The following is a 21,926-nucleotide window of genomic DNA, read 5'->3' on the forward strand; positions in this document are numbered from 1 at the left end:
AAATTGTAACCATTTCAATGTGTTTTTAAAAAAACATTTTATGCTTCGGCTATTACTTTAATCTAATGTCCTAAACTCAAGAGCAATTAGGAATGGGCAATAAATGCCAGTAAAGCTCACATTTCATAACAGATCTATTTAAAATATCTACTTCAGTCTCTGTAAAATTTAATTAAAAGTGAAAGATGATCAGTGCATTATACTTTCTAGTTAGTCTTTTGTTGGAATACTTGAATGTGATTAGCTTTTTTTTATGTTTGATGACATCAACTTCATTCGATGTCTAGCATTGATGATGACTTGGCGCAAGAATCAAACTTTGGTCAGAAAAGGGGAAATCCATGCCAAAAAATGGAAATCCACATCACAACAATCATAGCATCTTCCTGGAAAACATTTTTCAACAATAGTGGGTGTCAGCACTTTACAGCAGGCCACAAAATCCAGGTCTTATATTTCTGTATCCACGTAGCCAATGCTTAGCTAAATGCAACATTTTATTTAAAGTGGAGATTATTTTAAAGACTTATGGGTTTCTCCATTTTGCACAAGTTATACTGAAAAAAATGTTGAGCTCCTACTTAGTTAAAAATCACACAACACCAGGTTATAATCCAACAGGTTTAATTGGAAGCACACTAGCTTTTGGAGCACTGCTCCTTCATGTGGTGATTGTGGAGGACACAATTGTAAGGCACAGAATTTATAGCAAAAATTTACAGTGTGATGTAACTGAAATTATACAATGAAAAATACCTTGATTGTCTGTTGAGTTTTTTATCTGTTCGAATACCATGATAGTTTCACTTCTTTCATGTGTAAATCACAAAACCTTTTTTTAAAAGTTGCATTCTCAGGTTAGCTGTAACAATTGGTGTTAGCTAGAAGGAAGAAGGGCTCATGCCCGAAACGTCGATTCTCCTGTACCTTGGATGCTGCCTGACCTGCTGCGCTTTTCCAGCAACACATTTTCAGCAATATGTTGAAGGTGTTAGCCCCATGTGTTCTCTGTCTATGTCATGATGTTTAGATTGATTCTAATCTAAAAAGTGAGATAACAGAGTTTTACATGAATTCATGCAATTTTTGATCAAAGGACAACATAATTCTGTAAGTACCAATTCACCCCACAAAACATATGTGTGCATGTGGGTCTGTGTGTGTGTCTGTCTGGGTTGGGGGTTGTGAGTGTGAGAGAGAGTATATATGTGTGTGTAGTGAGTGTAGAGTGTCTTAAGTCTGTGAGGGGGTGCATGTGTGAGTGTGAGAGTGTGTGTGTGTCTGGGGTGGGGGGTTGTGAGTGTCAATGAGAGAGTGTATATGTGTGTGCATGAGTGTAGAATGGTCTAAGTCTCTGAGTTGATGCCTGTGTGAGTGTGGGAGTGTGTGTGTCTGTAAGGGTGTGTGTAAGGGTGTGTGTGAGTGTCTGTGTGCGTGTCTGTATATATGTGTGTCCGTGTGTATGTGTGTGTATAGGAGTGCCTGTGTGTGTGTGTATAGTGCAATGGTGGTCACCTGTAGTGTGACATGAACCCAAGGTTCCAGTTGAGGTCCTCTCTATGGGTATGAAACTTAGCTATCAGCCTCTGCTCGGCCACTTTTCGGCCTGTCCCGAAATCCGCCTTGAAGGATGGTCACCTAAAGGTCCGAGGTCGAATGTCCTGGACCGCTGAAGTGTTCCCCAACTGGGAGGGAACCCTCCTGTCTGTTCATAGTTGTGCAGTGCCCATTCATCCGTTGCCATAGGCTTTGCTCGGTTTCCCCAATGTACCAGGCCTCAGGGCATCCTTGCCTGCAACATATAAGATAGACAACATTGGCTGAGTCACACGAGTACCTGCCACGTACATGGTAGGTGTCCCCACATGTATTGGTGGTATCCATGTCCACACTCTGACAAGTCTTTCAGCGTCTACCGTTGACAGGGTTGTATGGTGTTGTCTTGAAAGCCTGGCAGCTTGCTACAGACAATGATTTGTTTGAGGTTTGGCGGTTGTTTAAAGACAAGCAGTGGAGGTGTGGGGAAAGTCTTGGCAAGGAGCTCATCCTCATTGATAATGTGTTGCAGGTCACAAAGAACATGGCGTAGTTTTTCAGCTCCTGGGAAGTACTGAACAACAAAGGGTACCCTGTCGGTTGCAGCACGTGTCTGTCTCCTGAGGAGGTCATTACAGTTCCTTGCTGCGGCACGTCGGAACTGGCGGTCGATGAATTGAGCATCGTACCCCGTTCTTGTGAGGGCATCCCTGAGTACTTCCAGGTTCCCGTCACGTTCCCCCTCATCTGAGCAGATCCGGTGTACACGTAGGACTTGTCCATAGGGGATAGCTGTTTTAATATGTTTTGGGTGGAAGCTGGAGAAGTGTAGCATTAATAGGTTGTCTGTGGGTTTGCGGTAGAGTGTGGTGCTGAGGTGTCCATCCTGGATGGAGCTGCACGAGTCCAAGAATGAGACAGATAGTCGAGAGTAGTCCATGGTGAGTTTGATGGTGGGATGAAACTTGTTGATATCACTGTGTAGTTTTATCAGTGACTCCTCGCCATGGGTCCAGAGGAAGAAAATGTCATCAATGTACCTGGTGTATAATGTTGGTTGGAGATCCTGCGTAGAGAAGAAGTCTTGTTCGAACCTGTGCATAAAGATGTTGGCATATTGGGGTGCAAATTTGGTCCCCATAGCTGTTCCATGTGTCTGAATGAAGAATTGGTTGTCAAAGGTGAAGACGTTGTGATCGAGAATAAAGTGGATGAGTTGTTGGATGGTGTTTGGAGATTGGCAGTTGTTGGTGTTGAGTACTGAGGCTGTTGCTGCGATGCCATCATTGTGGGGGATGCTGGTGTAGAGTGCTGAAACATCCATTGTGACGAGGAATGTTCCCAGTTCGACTGGTCCGTGGGTGTTGAGTTTCTGTAAGAAATCCGTAGTGTCCTACGTTCTCCTACTTGTGCATCTCCTATTTTATCTGCAAATACATTTTCAGACATAACAACAGCAATGCAATGCTTTTAAAGATTGATCAGCATTCAGTGTTTATCTAGTGACTGGTCTTTTCTCACTAGTTCACCATACAAAGGTATTCTGCTAAGATAAGTAGGTATGGCAAACATACAAAAATGTTGGAAGTATGACACTTTAGCCCACAATAGCTTAAAATTCTAAGTACTTCATGGTAACTCAAAACATGCTTTGTGAAGCAATTTCTATAGCTGTTGAGAGGAGCTTCTTTCACATGTCTAACAGAATTCAGGAATATGAAATTTTGGCAAGAATAAGTAACATACCATCACAGCAACTTCCCTAAGTATTGGTTTTGGAAATCAGAAAACGAAATATTGCAATGGAAATAACGTACCAGGAACCTGTTTGGAGCACTGACAGATATTCCATAGCATTGCTCCTATTAAATCAGAGGTTATACTGCTTTACAAATCAATATACAATACATCAGCATTATCAGAGCCACTGAAAACAAATTCTGCTTTAACTATCCATTATTTTAGAATTTCTAATTCAGTGACACAATATATTTCTGCATTAAAAACATTCACACTTGCCTTGAACATTATACACGCTGAAAAATGTGTTGCTGGAAAAGCGCAGCAGGTCAGGCAGCATCCAAGGAGCAGGAGAATCGACGTTTCGGGCATAAGCCCTTCTTCAGGAATGAGGAGGGTGCGGCAAGCAGGCTAAGATAAAAGGTAGGGAGGAGGGACTTTAGGGAGGGGCGCTGGGAATGCGATAGGTGGAAGGAGGTTAAGGTGAGGGTGATAGGCTGAAGAGGGGGTGGGGCTGGAGAGGTCAGGAAGAATATTGCAAGTCAAGAAGGTGGTGCTGAGTCCGAGGGTTGGGACTGAGATAAGGTGGGGGGAGGGGAAATGAGGAAGCTGGAGAAATCTGCATTCATCCCTTGTGGTTGGAGGGTTCCTAGGCGGAAGATGAGGTGCGTTTCCTCCAGGCGTCGTGTTGCCATGGTCTGGCGATGGAGGAGGCCAAGGACCTGCATGTGCCTCCTCTCTACTTTTTATCTTAGCCTGCTTGGCACACCCTCCTCATTCCTGAAGAAGGGCTTATGCCCGAAACGTCCATTCTCCTGCTCCTTGGATGCTGCCTGACCTGCTGCGCTTTTCCAGCAACACATTTTTCAGCTCTGATCTCCAGCATCTGCAGTCCTCACTTTCTCCTAGTTGAGCATTATACAATCTACTTCCTCTAAGTATTTAATTTCTTAACTTTAAAAGTACACAGCACGTATTGGAAGGTGATGAGCAAAAGCTTTGTGAATTATGCTCGACATTTGGCATTGAAAAGTAAGAGGGAGCAGACTTTAGTAGCAGATGTAGAGATTTGTGGAGGAACGATGTCAGAAAGGTGCTGATCTTGGTGTTTGCAAAATCAGGTATGCAAAACTTTATTGTAGAGCAGGCTTGTTTCAATCTTCCTGCATTGTTGCCTCCCATTCACTGCCACCTCCTGTCACTCATTCAACCATTAATCCACCCACCCTCCATTCACTCACTCACTCTCCATTCACTCACTCACTTGTTGGGCGGCACGGTGGCACAGTGGTTAACACTGCTGCCTCACAGCGCCAGAGACCCGGGTTCAATTCCCGCCTCAGGCAACTGACTGTGTGGAGTTTGCACGTTCTCCCCGTGTCTGCGTGGGTTTCCTCCGGGTGCTCCGGTTTCCTCCCACAGTCCAAAGATGTGCAGGTCAGGTGAATTGGCCATGCTAAATTGCCCGTAGTGTATGGTAAGGGGTAGATGTAGATGTAGGGAGGATAAGAAAGGGGTATGGGTGGGTTACGCTTCGGCGGGGCGGTGTGGACTTGTTGGGCCGAAGGGCCTGTTTCCATACTGTAAGTAATCTAATCTAATCTTGTTGCTCACTCACAGCCCGAAACTCCATCACTCCCTCATATCTCTCACTTGTTCACCAATGACAGACCTCCTCACAATGATATTTAACCCCAAATACAGCATTCCCAGACAATCATTCACCCACCACCAACCAGCCCCATGTCCTTCCCTCCCCCAACCACACACACTAAACCCAGTTAGCTACATGCACTCGCTTGCACAGGAATGGGGGGCCCAGAGGAGTACAAGCACAACCTTGCACTCAACTGAACACATCTGCTATCCTGGTCTCTGTTTATACTGCAACCACCACTCTTTGTGAGCTCCTGTTCTTCCTCCCTGTCCCAACAAATGAGCATTTCCCACACCACTGCTCCACCTAACTCTCAATTCCCACTCTCCTTGAAAGGCCTGCTTAACACCCATTTCCTCTGCCCTCTGATGGCCTACCCGACTCATTTCTCCTTGCCAAATTCCAACATTCCATTCCTCTGCATAGACATGGCTTCTGATTGAAGGAGCAGCTAATTGTGAAATCCTCCAGTTACACTTATTTGAATCTTGAAATGTTTGGGAGGCCATATGTTGGAAAAGCCTGTCCTACAATCAGTAAGAGGGCCTACCGTACCAGGTTTGTCATTTAGTCAGACTGAGTTATTGAAATAACTTCACGGAGACTGGTATCCATCACCAAGTCACTCTTTATACGTACATGGACTCTGACAAGCTAGCTCACAGCCAGTCCCTAGAGTGTGGAGAATTCCTTAGATCTGTCAGCTAGTGCACCCTGATTAGCCCAGGTTAATACCCCAATCAGGGAACTCGTAACAAAGTTCACCTGGCCAACCTGGTTCCAATCACTACTGTTATCAAATTATCTGCAATAAATATGAAACAAATATTGCGTTCAAAGCCGTGTCTGAAATGGAGAAACATTAAACAGTTATTAAGATTTTAATTTTGGTAAGGCTCACTTCAATAGGATAAGAAAGATAATCTACAGCCTGTTAATGGACAAAATGGCAGAAGATTATCAGGAGCTTTCAAAAATAATTTTGTTTTGTGACAAAACCAGTTTACATTAGGTCCTCTAAGCCTCACTTTAAATCCAAGCCCTAGCTATGTCAATCCATGCCCCTTAGCCGCTCACAATAGTTCTTCATAATCTCTATGCAAATTCATAGCATTTCCATGCCTTTTCACCCAAATTATACACTGTAAAGAACCCAATGAACACTATAGCTAGTAACAATGGCATATGTGGAAATGCTTTTAAAAAAGCTATTCATAACTTTGTTAAAATAATAATGTTTCTACAACCATATAAAAGTGACAATCAATCAGATCTATAAACTGTCAATAAGAGAAGCTGTTATTTATCTTGTGGAAATAAACATTGAGCCAGTGGCAAATAAAGCTATAGTGGAAACAATATTTTCCCTGTGCACCTGTTTCAACAAAGTCAAACCTTAATGGACCTCTGGGCTCTCAGCCAAAAAATATTCACCATTTTCAAAGTCTCCATAACTCAAGAGAGTCTCCATAACTCAGCAGAAATACAGCCCTTTGTAACCTTCTCCCAACTTGCTTTTCAACCTGTGTCCGTATCAGCAACAAATTTATCTACAATGCAATCTGTGGCTTCATGTAATTTATTGATATAGATCATAAAAGATTGTGACCCCAAGACTGAACTCTGCAGCATTCTCTTAGTTGGCTTGTAAACCCAAAATTGATCCATTTATTCCTCCTCTCTGCTTCCTGATAGTTAGCTATTTTTCGATCTTGGTAATTTATAAATCCCAACACCACCAGCTCTTAAGATGTGCTGTAATATTTTATATGGTGATTTATTAAATGTCTTTTGGAAATCCCAAATACCTTACACCTTTTGGTTCTCCTTTACCTAGCTTACTTGTCGCACCTTCACATAACTGATATAAACTTGTCATACAATATTTCCTTATCACAAAACTATGCTGACTCTTCCTAATTTCATTATGATGTTCTAAATTTCCTGCTACTATCACCTTAACAACAACTTTTCGTATTTTCTCCATGACTAACTGTCCCACAGTTTCCTGCTTTCTGTCTCTTTTCTTTAATCAATACAGTTGATAAACATGAAGTTTTCCAAACCACTAGAATTTTCTAGAATCTACCGAATTTTGGGAGATCATAGCTAAGGCATCTACTATATCTGTAAAACATTTATAGAGTCATACTGTCATAGAGATGTCCAGCATGGAAATAGACTCTTTGGTCCGACCCGTCAATGCCGACCAGATGTCCCAACCTAATCTAGTCTACCTGCCAGCACCTGGTCCACATCCCTCCAAACCCTTCCTATTCATATACCCATCCAAATGCCTTTTAAAAGTTGCAATTGTACCAATTTCTTTTAAGATTCTAGGATGCAAGCTATCAGGACCAAGGGACTAGACAAATTTTAAGGCCATTAGTTTTCTGAGCACATTTTTACTAGTTATCATTGTTTTAAGTTCTTCCCTACCTTTAGACTCTTATTTTTTCATAATTTTTGGCATGCTTCCTGTGTCTTCTACTGTAAAGCCAAATACAATAATGCTACCATGATTTTGTCTTTTTTGTAACAATCGCTAGATTTCCCCTTCATGGTGCAAGCTTTTATTTTAAACTTTGGCTACTGTCTTCCTTATATACTTGTGGAAGCTTTTACTGCCAGTTACTTTTTAATTTCTTGCAGGTTTTTTCTCAAACTCCAAGTTTTCCCTTTTCTTTCCTGATTTTTTTCTGATTTCTAATTTTTGACTCAATCTTCTGGGCTACCACTAACCTTGTGCATGTTTTATTTCAATTTTATATCATCCTGAACTTAATTGGTTAGCAACAGGTGGTCAACTATCTTCTTAAATATCTTCAATTGCTTCTCTATTGTTTTTCCTTTTTAACCTGTTTTACTATCTCATGTAATAACTATTATTGTGTTCTTGTAATAGCTTTCATTTAAGTTTTAAAACACTTATTTCAGACGCTCATTTCTCATGATCAAACCAAATGTAAAGCTTTATGACATTATGATCTGATCTTATGACGTTACCTCGATCTTCTTTCCATTACTATTTCTTGGCTCTCCACAAACTGATTCTCCAAATTGTAATTCTGACCACAATGCAGTGTTTCTTCTCCCGGCTTACAAGCAAAAGCTCAAGCAGGAGACCCCTTCATGGATACAGGTCCAGTACTGGTCGGAGGAGGCTGAAGATCAACTCTGGTACTGTCTGGAATCGGCTGATTGGGCCATGTTCAAACAGTCCGCAAGTACCTTAGACGAGTATGCCACCACTGTCACAGACTTTTTCAGCAAGTGTGTGGAGGACTGCATACCAAGGAACTCAATCCAAGTGTTCCCCAACAGGAAACCCGGGATGGATCAGGACATACAGAACCTGCTAAAAACCAGGCGTGAGTTCTTCAGCTCAGGAGACCCATTCAAATATAAGGAATCCAAGTATGACCTTTGCAGAGCCATTAAGACAGCCAAGGACCAAACTAGAAACCCAGACAGACATCCAGTGACTATGGCAAGGACTGAATGATTTTACAGGTTCTAAAAAGAGACAGTGCAAGATAGCAGACACTGACACATCCCTCCCATATCGTCTCAATGCCTTCTATGCTTGCTTTGAGCAGAATTTTGGCAGGTAGGACACCTATTCCGACAAGTACTGATGAACCTATCTCAACAGTCACTGCATCAGAGGTCAGATCAGCTTTCCTTCGTGTGAATCCAAGGAAAGCGATGGGACCAGACGGAGTACCAGACCATGCACTCAGGGCATGCACAGATCAACTGGCAGAGGTCTTTTCTGACATCTTCAACCTTTGCTTGCAGCAGGCCACTGTCCCTGCCTGTTTCAAGAGGGCCAACATCATCCCTGTGCCCAAGAGGTCTCATGCAGCATGACTAAGACCCAGTGGCCCTAACTTCGGTGATCATGAAGTGCTTTGAAAGGTTGGTCATGGCATTAATCAACTCCAATGTCCCCACTACTCTTGACCCACTCCAATTTACCTATTGGACCAACACATCCACGTCAGATGCCATATCACTTGCCCTTCACTCCTCCCGAGAACATCTCGACACCAAGAACAGCTACGTAAGAATCCTACTCATTGACTACAGTTCGGCCATCAACACTATTATCCCCTCAAGACTGATTACCAAACTTAGTTATCTCGGACTAAACCCAACTCTCTGCAACTGGATCCTCAGTTTCCTGACCCACAGGCCACAATCAGTGAAGATTGGGGACAATATTTCATCCTCACTAACACTCAACACTGGAGCCCCCCAGGGGGGTGTACTCAGCCCCCTACTGTACTTGCTGTATACCCATGACTGTGTCACCAAATACCAGACTAATGCCATTTACAGGTTCACTGATGACACCACTATAGTCGGTCGAATCTCAGATGGCGACGAAACAGACTACAGATGGGAGGTGGAAAACCTGGAAAAATGGTGCACTGAGAACAACCTCGCTCTCAATGCCAGCAAAACCAAGGAACTCATTATTGACTTTCGACGGAATGTTACTCTTGCCCCCCTACACATTAACAGCACCGAGGTGGAACGAGTGGAGAGTGTCAAGCTCCTGGGAGTGGTCATCAATAATAAGCTTTCTTTGACTCTTCATGAGGACGCACTGGTTACAGAGAAGGCAGCAGAGAAAATTTGGCATGACAGCGAATACCCTTACCAGCTTTTATAGGTTGCCATCGAGAGCATTCTGTCTGGGTGTATCACTACCTGCTATGACAACTACACCATTCAAGATCGGAGACAGTTACAGCGAGTGGTGAACTTGGCCCATACAACCATAAAGGCCAGCCTCCCATCTACAGAAACCGTCTACCATGCCCGCTGTCAAGGAAAGGCTGCCAGCATTCTCAAAGATCCATCCCACCCTGGCAATGTTTTTCCACAACCTCTACCATCAGGGAGATGGTTCAGAAGCCTGAACACATGCATCAGCCCGTTTCGAAACAGTTTCTTCCCTACTGTTGTTAGAGTACTGAATGAGCTCACAAACTCTTAGCATTCACCTGTTCCTGTGTTTTGGTTTTTGCTGCTGTTAACCTATTATTTACTTACCTACACTATTTAACTATGTGATCTGCCTGTATTGCTTGCAAGACAAAGCTTTTCATTGTGCTTCAGTGCACGTGACAATAAATTCAATTCAATTCAATTTAATTCAAACAAGACAAACAGCAAGAACTTCCTTAATTTTCTTAAAAAAGAGAAGTCAAAGTGAACATAATGGCACCAAAGAAAGCCATTTGCCCTGTCAAGGGATTATTTTCTTTGGTACAGCGGAGCTAGAGAGGAGATTTGATGGCGGTGTACGAAGTTACACAAGATTTAGAGATGGTAGATTAGGAGAAAGTGTTCCCATTAATTGACAGTGCAAAGGACAGGGGACACAAATTTAAGATTTTCATGTATCCGTTCCCCCAGGCAATGATTCTGGGAAAATAATAATGGGCAACCAGAAAACAGCAGAGAATTGAATAAATATTTTGAATCAGCCTTCATGGCAGAAGTCACTAAAAGCATTTGAAAACTACTAAATATTCAAGGTGCAAGAGGGAGAAAGGAAATAACTAAGTAAATAATGATAATAACCTAATAATAAAAAGTATTAGTGAAACTAATGGGTCCAAAGCTTGTTAAGTTCCTTGAATTTGATGGGATACATCCTAGAATATCAAAGGAAGGAGCTACAGAAACAATGAATGCACTGATAGGAATGTTCTAGGAATCCTTAGGTTTTGGAAAAGCCCCAGATGATTAGAAAATTACCAAAGTAACACCTTATTCAAAAAGGGAAGGAATGAAAAAACAGCAAACTAGAAGCCAACTGGTTTAACATCTGTTCTGGGAAAATGACAGTAGCTGTTATAAATGATGTAATAGGAGTGAGTTTAGAAAAATATAACATTCAAGCAGGATCGGCATGGCTTCATGAAGGGGTAATTGTGTCTGTCATATTTATTAGCGTTCTTTGAAGAGGTAACACACAGGATATATTCCAAAAAGGCATTTGCTAAGGCACCACTCAACAGGCTACTTAAGATAAGAACCCATGATGCTTTGAGTAGTATATTAGCAAGGGTACAGGATTTGCCACAATCATTAGTGTTGGGGCTACTATTGTTTACAATATAAATTAATAACTTGGATGAATGAAATGAATGTACTGTAGCCAACTTTGCAGAAGACATAAATATAGCTGTGATGACACAAAATGTCTGCAGCAGACTATAGACAAGTTAGGTGAGTAGGGAAGAACTTAGCAGATGGAATAAATGTGGGAAAATGTGGGGTTATGCACCTTGGCAGGAAGTATAAAAGAACTGAATATCATTTAAATGGAAACAGAGTGTGAAAAACTGCAGCTAAAACAGCTTTGGAAGTTTTTGTGCACAAATCAAAAAAGCTAACATCCAAATTCTGAAGGTAATAGAGAAGCCAAATGGAACGTTGACCTTGAATGGTTCAAATGAAATGTAGTATAAAGTCTTGCTAAGACTGTACAAAGCACTAGTTAGATTACAATTAGAATATTGTGAACCATTTTGCTTTTCTTTTCTAAGGAAAAATATACTGGCATTGGAGGCAGTCTAGAGGAGGTTCTCTATGTTGATCTCGTGTGGAAGGATTTTTTTTAAAGTGAGTGGTTCAATACTTTAGTAGCATGAAAGGAGACCATATTGAAACAAAAAAGATTCTAAGGTACGTCTACAGGGCAAATGCAGGAAGATTGCTTCTCCTCATGAAAGAGTTGTAGAAGCTTGGTGATTAACTTTGTTGAACAACCGCCAAACCTCAAACAGATCGTTGTTCGGAGCAAGCTGCCCGACTGTCAGGACAACTCCACACAACCCTGTCACAGTAGATGCTGCAAGACATGTCAGAGTGTGGACATAGATACCACCATTACGCATAGGGACACCTCCGACCTTGTACATGGCAGGTACTCATGTGACTCAGCCAACGTTGTCTATCTTATACGTTGCAGGCAAGGATGCCTGGAGGCATGGTACATTGGGGAAACCGAGCAAAGGCTACGACAACGGATGAATGGGCACCGCACAACAATCAACAGACAGGAGGGTTCCCTCCCAGCTTGGTGACACTTCAGTGGTCCAGGACATTCAGCCTCGGACCTTCGGGTGACCATCCTCCAACGTGGACTTCGGGACAGGCAGCAGAGAAAAGTGGACGAGCAGAGGCCGATAGCTAAGTTCAGTACCCATAGGGAGGGCCTCAACTGGGACCTTGGGTTCATATCATATTACAGGTGACCACCATTGCACTATACACACACACAGACACCTTTATGCACACACTCTCACACACACACACAGGCACTCCTATACACACGGACACACATACAGACATGCACACAGACACGCACACACACCCTTACAGACACACACACTCCCACACTCACACATGCACCCCCTCACAGACTTAAGACACTCTGCACTCACTACACACACACACATACACTTTCTCACATTCACAACCCCCACCCAGACAGACAGACAGACAGACACACACACACACACACACACACGAAGACCCACATGCACACATATATTTTGTGGGGTGAATTTGTACTTGCAGGGTTACGTTATACTTTGCTCAAAAACTGCATGCATTCATGTAGAACTGAGCTCATAAACTGTATGAATTTATGTAAAACTCCTGTTATCTCACTTTTTAGATTAGAATCAATCTAAACATCATGGCATAGACAGAGAACACAGGGGGCCAACACCTTCAACATATTGTCTAGCTATCACCATTGTTAACAGCTAACCCGAGAATGCAACATTTTTAAAAAAAGGTTTTGTGATTTACACATGAAAGAAGTGAAACTTTCACTGTATTCTAACAGATGAAAGGCTTAACAGATAATCAATTTTTCAATGTAAAATTTCAGTTACATCACACTGTAAATTTTTGCTATGAATTCTGTATTAGGATTGAGCCCTCCACTATCACCTGATGAAGGAGCGTCGCTCCTAAAACTAGTGTGCTTCCAATTAAACCTGTTGTGTGATTTTTAACTTTGTACACCCCAGTCCAACACCGGCATCTCCAAATCATAACTTTGTTGAAGACAGACATAAACAAATTTGTAACTAGAAAGGAAGTCCAGGGTTATAGGGAAAAGGCAGGAAAGTGGAGTAAAGGATTATCAGATTAGCCACAATCTCATTGAATGACAGAGCAGACAATGGTCGACTGGCCCACATCAGCTCCTACTCCTTATGGCCTTATGGTTTGAGTTAATTAAGAAAAATCAGCAGGATTTATAAAAGGTAGATAATTCTTAAGTAATCTAATTGCAATCTTTGATAAAGTTACAGAGAAAGGTAAGGAAAGGACTACAATGCATGTTGTCCTCAGATTTTAAGCAAATGTTTGACAAATTACCATATAAAAGATTGGTTAAGAAAATTGAGCATGTGGAATAGGAGATTCAGTGTCAATTCAGTTAAAAAATGTGTTGTTAGCTCAGAAATATGTCATGATAAAAGGGTTATATGTATATTTCAATATGCAAATCAGATGTTGGCAGAGGGGATGACAGAAGATACATACTTTGCAACACAGTTGTATAGATGGCAGCAACAAAGGGACCTGCAGGTGTAGCCGAGTAGATATTTGTAGATATTAGTGTTGGAACGTATAAACAGATTGCTTAACAAATCATTTGGCACCTTATGCTTTATAAATGCAAGTGCTGAGTACAAAAGGAAGGAAGTTCTGCTGAACCTTAATAAAGCACTCGGTAAGCCAAACTAAAATACTGGATACAGTTTTGATCACTAAACTTAAGGAACATTGACAGGCTGCACAGAGTATTCACCAGACCATTTACATTATATGGCAGTTTAGGTTAAGTGGAGGTTAAAGGAGCTGGGATTATTTTCCTTGGTGCAAAGGAGCAGGAGGGGAGATTTGATGGCAGTGTACAAAATTACAAAAGATTTAGAGTTGGTAGCTGAGGAAATATTGTTCCCATTAATTGATAGTACAAAGGACTGGGGACACAAATTTAAGATTTTCAACAAGAGATTCAAAGTTTTTGCAGGAGTAAACATTAAAAACCACAAATGTCTTGTCCCATAGCGTGAAAGAAATGGAGGTAATCAGTCTTTTCTACATGAAACTAGATGGCCGCTTGAGGAAATAAACTTGGAGGGCTACATGATTAGATTGGAGAAATGGAATGGATTGCATTGCTGTATAGAGTGTCAACCTAAACTTGACAGGGCAAATGGCTTTCTTTGGTGCCATTACAAGTGTATGAAATCTATGTTATATGTCAGATTGTTAAAGATAGACAGACAACAGAAAAAGAATGTAAATCAACCCAAAGTACATAGAGGTGGTGGGTGAATTCACCCCTAAAGCCACCACAATGCCCAGGAAAATTCAATCACATCTAACAATTGAGAGAAAGGTTGTTCCTGTAAGTAGTCTTAGAGTCATACAACATGGAAACTGACCCTTCAGTCCAGCTAGTCCATGCCAACCATGTTCCCAAACTAAACTAGTCCCACTTGCCTGTGTTTGGCCCTTATCCCTCTAAACCTTTCCTATTCATGTACTTATGCAAATGTATTTTCAATGTTGTAACTGTACCTGCATCCACTATTTCATCTGGCAGTTCATTCTACATATGAACCACATTCTGTGTAAAAGAAGTTACACCTCGTGTCCTTTTTAAATCTTTCTCCTCTCACCTAAAATATATACCCCTAGCTTTTAACTCCCCCATCCTAAGGAAAAGTCCTTTGCCATTCATCTTATCTATGCTCCTCATGATTTTATAAACCTCTATAGAGTCACCCCTCAATCTCCTATGTTCCACAGAAAGAAGTCCCAGCCTATCCAGCCTATCTTGATAACTCAAACACTGAATTCCCAGCAATCCCTGTAAATCTTTACTGAACTCTCTCCAATTTAATAATATCATTCCTACTGCAGGGCAACCAGAACTGTACATGGTACTCCAGAAGCAGCCTCATCAACGTCCTGTACAACCTCAACATGACATCCCAACTCCAAAACTCAAAAGTCTGAGCAACGAAGGCAAGCGTGCTAATTGCCTTCTTAACTATCTTTTCTATACGTGATGCAAATTTCAAGAATTATATACCTGAACCCTGAGATCTCTCTGTTCTGTTAGGATCTCTCCAACCACAGGCTGCTTTTCACAGTAAGCTGATTAGCAGAAACAGGAGAGAAGCAGCTAGTTAATGGAGCAGTAGTATGAAGATTAATTGCAGCAATCTCAAAGGTCAGAAGAAGTTGGATTGTTGAGTGCAAAGGTAGCAAGAGGCAGTGAAACAGGAAACAAAGCTAATGGGTGGGGCTGAGGAGGTCAGACTGGAACCCAGGTAGTGACGTTGCCAGGCCAGGCTGAGTGACGCCCTGGGCTGTGAAGTCCAAGATCTTGGAGAGTGGAACTGGTGAGATCATGGGCTCAGATGGAAGAAGCAGGACTGGTATGACAGTGGAGAGGAGTGTGAGAGGTGAGGTTGGCAAGGCCAAGAGAACAAGGCTGGGGGAAGGCTGCCATGGTCATTTATATGTATTTAAATTTATCATAAAATTATCAAGATTGCTTACATTATTTAACTTGTGTCTTTGTGAGATAAACTGTAATTTCAGTTGTCAAACATCCAATCAAATGTCTGTGTATTTTCCATATATTACACATCTCCAAAATATGGAGCATTAAAACTTTTTTTAAAATGTACTTATACACAAGCTGATTACAATTCCAATGTTCCCATATTGATACTTACTAAAGATGATGAACACTAGTGTCATTTCCATTATGTTGATGTAAGATAAAGCTACACTATGATATACAAAAATAACCTGTACATTTAAAATGAAATCATCCATTTGCAGATTTCCTTGTAAGAACTCTGAACAAAAGCTTTCAACTCACTTCATTAATGTAAATTCTTCAGTTTTTGACTCATAGGTAAAATATTAAGACATGATTATACATATTTATGAGTGCAATTGGAATTCAAACATTTGTATGCCATCCCCTTCGTATTATTCTTTAGCAGCAGCTCATATGTTTGCCATGGCATACAATATTCCAGGTTGACCTGTAGAATATGTTAAAGATTGTTTTTTTTTAACAACATAAAGAACAATTTAAATGTATCAACATACAGCTACCCTGATTATAAATGACACACAAAACAATTTACTTGGCATACAAGCTCTAATGCAATGATGAGTTGGAAAGTCTCTAAACCACATTATCACCATCTGTTCCTAGCATACAAAAGTAATAAAAAAGGAAGCATATATCATCCAAGTTATAATCAGGGACAAAATTAACCAGTATTTGGAAAATATGTGTATATAAAGAAAAGTTAGCAGCGGTTTTTTTTATTGGAAAATTATGTTTGACGAACGTGCTTCAGTTCTTTGATGAAACTGCAGTGAAGGTTTACAAGTGTGATGAGTGACTTCCAAAAGGTATTTTATGAAGCAAAACGTAATAGGCTTGTAAGCAAAATTAAAGTTGATGCATTAAATGGACAGAGACTGCCTTACTACAAAACCGACTACCAGATGGTAAACAGCAAATGATTGTTTGTCAGACTCAAAGGAAATGAAGAGTGATGTTCCTGAGAGGTCAATTTTAGGACCAGTTTTTTTTTGTATATAATCACTTGACTTGGCATATTATATAGGGTATACTTTCAACCAGGACCCAAAAGTAAAAAATGTAGCAAATATGAAAGATTTTCATATATTTGGATGGAAAGAATGGGGAGAGAAAACATCATCCAAGTGTTAGAATTCTAAAGTGAGTTATATAACAAAAAAAAAGTAACATACATATATAAATCTCAGAATGCGAGAAGTTAGAAGGCTGATTAAAAAAACATATGGAATCTTTTGACTTTATTAACAGAATACTTAAAAAGTTATGCTAAACCTTTATTAAAAATGATTAAGTCTCAACTGAAATATTGTGTTCAATTCTGGGCACCAAATTTTAGTAAGAATGTGCAAAGCCTTGGAGAGGCTGTAGAGGGGTTTTACTAGAATGGTACCATACAGAAGGCACTTCAGTTAAATATGGAGAGTGGAAGTGCATTTTTGCTGAAGTAAAAATGGTGCAGGTAAGGTGGCAACTGTATCCAGTGACAGATGGGTCAGTACCTAGAGGACACTGACTTTAGATGATTGGCAAAAGAACCAGTGGCAATCTAAGGAAACTCTTTTTTAAATTCAGTCAGCTGTAATGGTCTGGAATGCAATGACTGAAGGGGCAATGGAAACAGAGTCAGTCATAACTTTCAAAAAGAAACTGGATGTGTTCTTGAAAAGAAAAGATTTACAGCTCTATGAGAATTTGGGAGAACAGTGCAAATAAGTGGGTAGCTCTGCTAAAGAACCGTTACAGGCATGATGAGCCAAATGGTCTTAGTCTGTCCTATGTCATTCAATTATACTGTGAAACTGTTTGTGGAAGCATTATTTTGAATCTGTAGCTTAGAGCTACCATTAATTACATTATGAGTTCGTAATCAGAACATCAAATTAATTTTAACAGCTTGAGAATGCAGCTTTTGATCTTGCGTTCCTTTCAGGATGTTTGTTTGTGGCAATCTTTACTAAGGATTCAGTAGCATGCATTCTTCTAAGATACTCCACCCAATACTGAGCCTGAAATGCAAAAAGTGGATTGCCTGAGCACTAAATTCTGTCACTTTTTTGCAATGTCAACTTAATGACTGTTACTCTGAAAGTCATTTCATATCAAGTCCCAAAGTTAAAAGACTCTGCAGTTTGCCTTCAGTAATGCAGAATCTAGGTTTCTGCTTTAATCCCAAGATGTTAGAAATGAACTGCAGCAAAAATCTTTGCAACTACAATAATGAAGCCATGATCCTAATGTTCACACTTACTTCTGAGTTACTGCTAAACTATCAAAATTTCCAGAGATATGCATCTAATTATTTTTTTCCACGTGCTATAAGTCAAATTAGAACCTGCAAATAATCAATCTCTACAGAAGTGGACTTCAACCTTCAAAAGGGTACGAACAAACTCTAATACTAATGAGGAACTATCATACTCAATGACTATTTCCAATCTATGCTTGACATGTACAATTCCATCTGGCAAGTATTTAATTAATATACTGTTATGACAAAATACATGCAAGCCTTTACATAAGCAGGAGATGCTGGAATGAGAGATAATCAATGGTAAATTAAATATAATTTTCAAAAGCACTATCACCGCAGAAACTACTAAAGGGCAAAAGTCCAATATGCCTGAATATGTAATTATTGAATTATTTAGCCACACATAAATCTGGTTGCACTGCAGCTATAACAATAGTAAATCAGCTCTGAACTACTGAGCGGAAAACTTACAAAAGACATGGTTAATCGGCAAACAAGCAACAGATAACCATGCTTACTTATCATGTCAAATGTACAAATTAAATCTTAGAAAAAGCAGTGTCATTAAATAACCTGGAACTCTGTGACACCTTAAAGCCAAATATGCATCACAAGGCACTTTACAGGAACGATAACAAATAAAGTGAATTATGGCAGATAACCAAACATTTGGTCAAAGAAGTAGATTTTAGAGAGAGTCTTAAAGCAGGAAAATGAGGTACAGCGTTGGAGTACTGGGGGAAGGGAATTCCAGACTCTTGGTAGAATTTAGCTAGCATAAAGTGTGTCCCATGACAACTAAAACTAAATGCCCAAGAGGTCCGAATTAGATGAATGCAGGTAGCTTAGAGGCTTGTATGACAAAGCAGAATTGGCTAAATAAAATTTAGGAACGTGGTCCCACTAAAGCTATTAAGTTGAAATGCCCTTACATTTAAAACAATCTTTTGGGGGGTGGGGAGGTGAACTTACTCTGTTACTGACAACACATCTCTGTGCAAAGTCCTAGCCATTCTCTGGGAGAGTAGCACTCAAAGAGAATGAAGATGGAAAATAGAAAATCAGCATCTTCCGGACTACCAGGGATCACTTGCTGTCAACAAACGAACATCAACTGTCACTCTCCCGCGCGTGCAGACCGCGTGACTTCCGATTCCCGTTTTACCGCACGCGCCGGCCACGTGCCCGGGGGCATAGGGGCACGATGGAACCAATTTCATAACTGGACATATTTAATACATCGGACAAAGGCCGGTCCCACAGAACGTGCGCATTTAAATGTGCTCATCCGGCAAAGTGCATCTGAATGCAAAAGTCCTTACGCTGACCACACATTGCCAACACGGTTCGACTCACCCGGGGATCAATTAGCGGCCTCCCAGTGCGCTACTCTGTACCCTAATATTGTTGACACCTTTCAAACTGAGTATAACATTTTCAAAATAAATATCGTTCTACCTTTGTTCATTGAAGATCTCAATGCAAAAATGCATCGCTGTTACACTTGCACATTCTTCTATTCATCTTTGCTGTTGTGTGGAGTATCATGAATATTGCAGTCTCCTTATATGGAATCCTGAATTTAAAATGCAGGATTTTCGGGTTGCCCAAGGGAATAGTGCTAGCCCATCCTATCATTACTAAGTCTGCGTGAAGGAACTGGAAGCTTTTACGGAGGCAAGGTTTCTATTTCGACGGCGGATATTGGTGATAAGGCTGCTCCTGCCATTTACATCTCTTCTATACATAAACATTGTGTATTATCCAATCTCACTCTTTTTTCCCTTGCATTATCATCCCTCCAACCCACTATTCACGCTTTCCTCAGCCTTCAGTTCTTCAGCCCAACTCCTCACACTCGTTCTTTTGCCTTGCTTTTTCTAAGAACTCCCAGTTCCAACGAAAAGTCATTGACCCTTACAGTCTCCCATATTTAACTCCGTTTCTCCCGCCCTGTATACTGTGAGGGCTACTGAGTGTTTACAGCATTTTCTGCTTTAATTTGAGATTTCTAACATCCGCGGAACGTTGCTGTTGCACTGCATTGTGTTTGTAAGAAATCTGTTTGAATTTCTGTCGATTGGTTTCATTACATCATTGACACCCATAAAACTAGTACTTGACGAAGGTTGTTTGATGCACGTTGCTAGGTGCAACCTCAAAAGGCACGCGATAAATCTCCATGAACATTGACCAGAACACCTACTGCTAGCTTGTCATTTTGTTTCTCCCTCGGCATCGGTACATTTTCAAGAGAGAGATGTAACACATGCCAGAACAAATTAGACACGACTCATAAAAGAGTTGGTGAGTTTGCAGAAAATGCTAGCCCCTTTAGCTCACATTCTGATTTCCAGGGGCATCTGTGGTACAGATCACAACCTTCGCAACAGCTCCTGAAATGTGGCCAGAGAGAAATAGAGCAATGCAAGCGGATATTAAGTATTTCACACCTCTGTTTGAGGACGAAAAAGAAATGAAAACTTCAGGGATAACACAAATGTTTTTTGTTTGCCATTCCGAAGCCTGAGTTTAACACACTTAAATCGTCAAACAGCCTGGAAACCAGCGCTGGCTCCTCAAAAGTAGAAATAGGATAGGGGTACAGTGGGGGTGTAAAAGGATATGGGTTACAAACCACTTTGAGACACCAACTCCGCGGTCGGGTTGTCTGTTTGAGGCAGAAGAAGACCGCGGGCGCTAGGGCCGGGTATGGGAGCTGCTCTGTGGCGGGGTCGGATGTTGTTTCCACTGCTCCGAGCTCCTGAGCCGAGAAGCTACTGCCGCTCAATGGTTCCATATTTTCCATTGCAATATTCCCGCTGCTGCCGCTACACAAGTCTCCATTGTCAGTCTCGACGTCGGTCGGGGACGTGCCAGTAAGCGGCACCCGGACATCCTCGTTCCCCAGAGGCTGAGCCGATTGTCTCCTGTCGCCATCAGTCATGATAGCTTGGAACTGGGAAATCTGATCAAAGAAGATATGATTCGAAATAGTGATGAGCGTGCCCACAGTAGCAAAGTATTCTTTGAGACATCACACAAACAACAGTAAAAAGAGATTCAGAACTTTCTGTCTTAACACCCAGAGCCAGTCAAATGTGGACTTGCGTTTCCTTAAACAGGCAATGTCCAGGCGATGTTCTGCTTTTTGAATTCCCATATCATTCCACATGTGCACTTGTCAGTGGACTACAAACTTCTCAGATAAAGCCTGGTTAAGTAGCTCCCACCACTGAAAGCTTCTCCATTATTTTACATCGCGATATTGTAAGTGGTGGGCCCCACTTAAAGTCTGGAGTTGCGAATTGTGCAACGAGATTAAAGCAAACACGCTCAGCTCTACTTGTCTATGAATTCAGCAAAGAAACGATGTTGAAAAATAACATGACGCTTTCCAATTTACAAGGGATGCTGACAATGTTTTTGAAACAAGCTCTCACAACCCTTCAAGTGGCGAACGCTCTGTCTTACCTTAATGTCGGTGAGCGATGTGTTCCCATAAGTATAACCTTTGTCTTTCGATGATATTAAATGGAGACTGCCCCCACGGTCACATCTGCTGGTTGCCCCTCCATCCTATTTCCTGTCTGTCTCTGATGCATGTATGTGAGGTTAAACCAACGGTTAAAGGAACAAGGGAGAAAATAGATGGTGTTGTTGATCAGGACCTGCAGAGAGCACGATCTCAATCTGGGTACAATTCGGATTGCGCTCAAGAAGAGAAGCAGATCGATGTCAGTTAAGAGCCGGAGTCACGCAGTCCTCCCTGTCACCTCATCTCCCAACACCAGGAAAGTTGTGTTCCAGCCGGAGGAACAAACAGACGACACGTGACTCTGTGATCGGAACTTTGGGTGGGGGTTGTCTGCGGAGGAGGTGGGAGCGAAATCAGTAAATATGATTCGAAATCAGCACGGAATCCATAGGTTTTGAAGCTCCATCTGTAGACTTGCTACATTATCAAGTAGAGGTCCGCGTATGGAGGTTGCATGTTTTCTACTCGCTTTATCCCTTTCGGGGGCATATTTCTTTACCGTATTTTT

General features: G+C 41.2%; 1 protein-coding gene across 2 annotated transcripts; it reads right to left on the reverse strand.

The window, feature by feature from the left end:
- Positions 1-659: 659 nt before the first annotated feature.
- Positions 660-20,620, reverse strand: LOC140464612 (uncharacterized). 2 transcript variants are annotated; one of them, XR_011954946.1, is made up of 3 exons: positions 20,519-20,620; positions 1,516-2,963; positions 660-1,042 (listed from the first exon to the last, which is right to left on the reverse strand). XR_011954946.1 is itself a non-coding variant. In XM_072559910.1 (2 exons), exon 2 carries the CDS (start codon positions 2,858-2,860, stop codon positions 1,913-1,915), a length of 948 nt encoding a protein of 315 aa, XP_072416011.1. In that variant the 5' UTR covers positions 2,861-2,963; positions 20,519-20,620; the 3' UTR covers positions 660-1,912. The 2 variants fall into 2 exon arrangements, 1 of the variants encoding a protein (XP_072416011.1); XM_072559910.1 differs by having other exon boundaries at positions 660-2,963.
- Positions 20,621-21,926: the final 1,306 nt, after the last annotated feature.

The sequence above is a fragment of the Chiloscyllium punctatum genome, chromosome 40 (genome assembly GCF_047496795.1).
Source record: "Chiloscyllium punctatum isolate Juve2018m chromosome 40, sChiPun1.3, whole genome shotgun sequence".
NCBI lineage: Eukaryota > Metazoa > Chordata > Chondrichthyes > Orectolobiformes > Hemiscylliidae > Chiloscyllium > Chiloscyllium punctatum.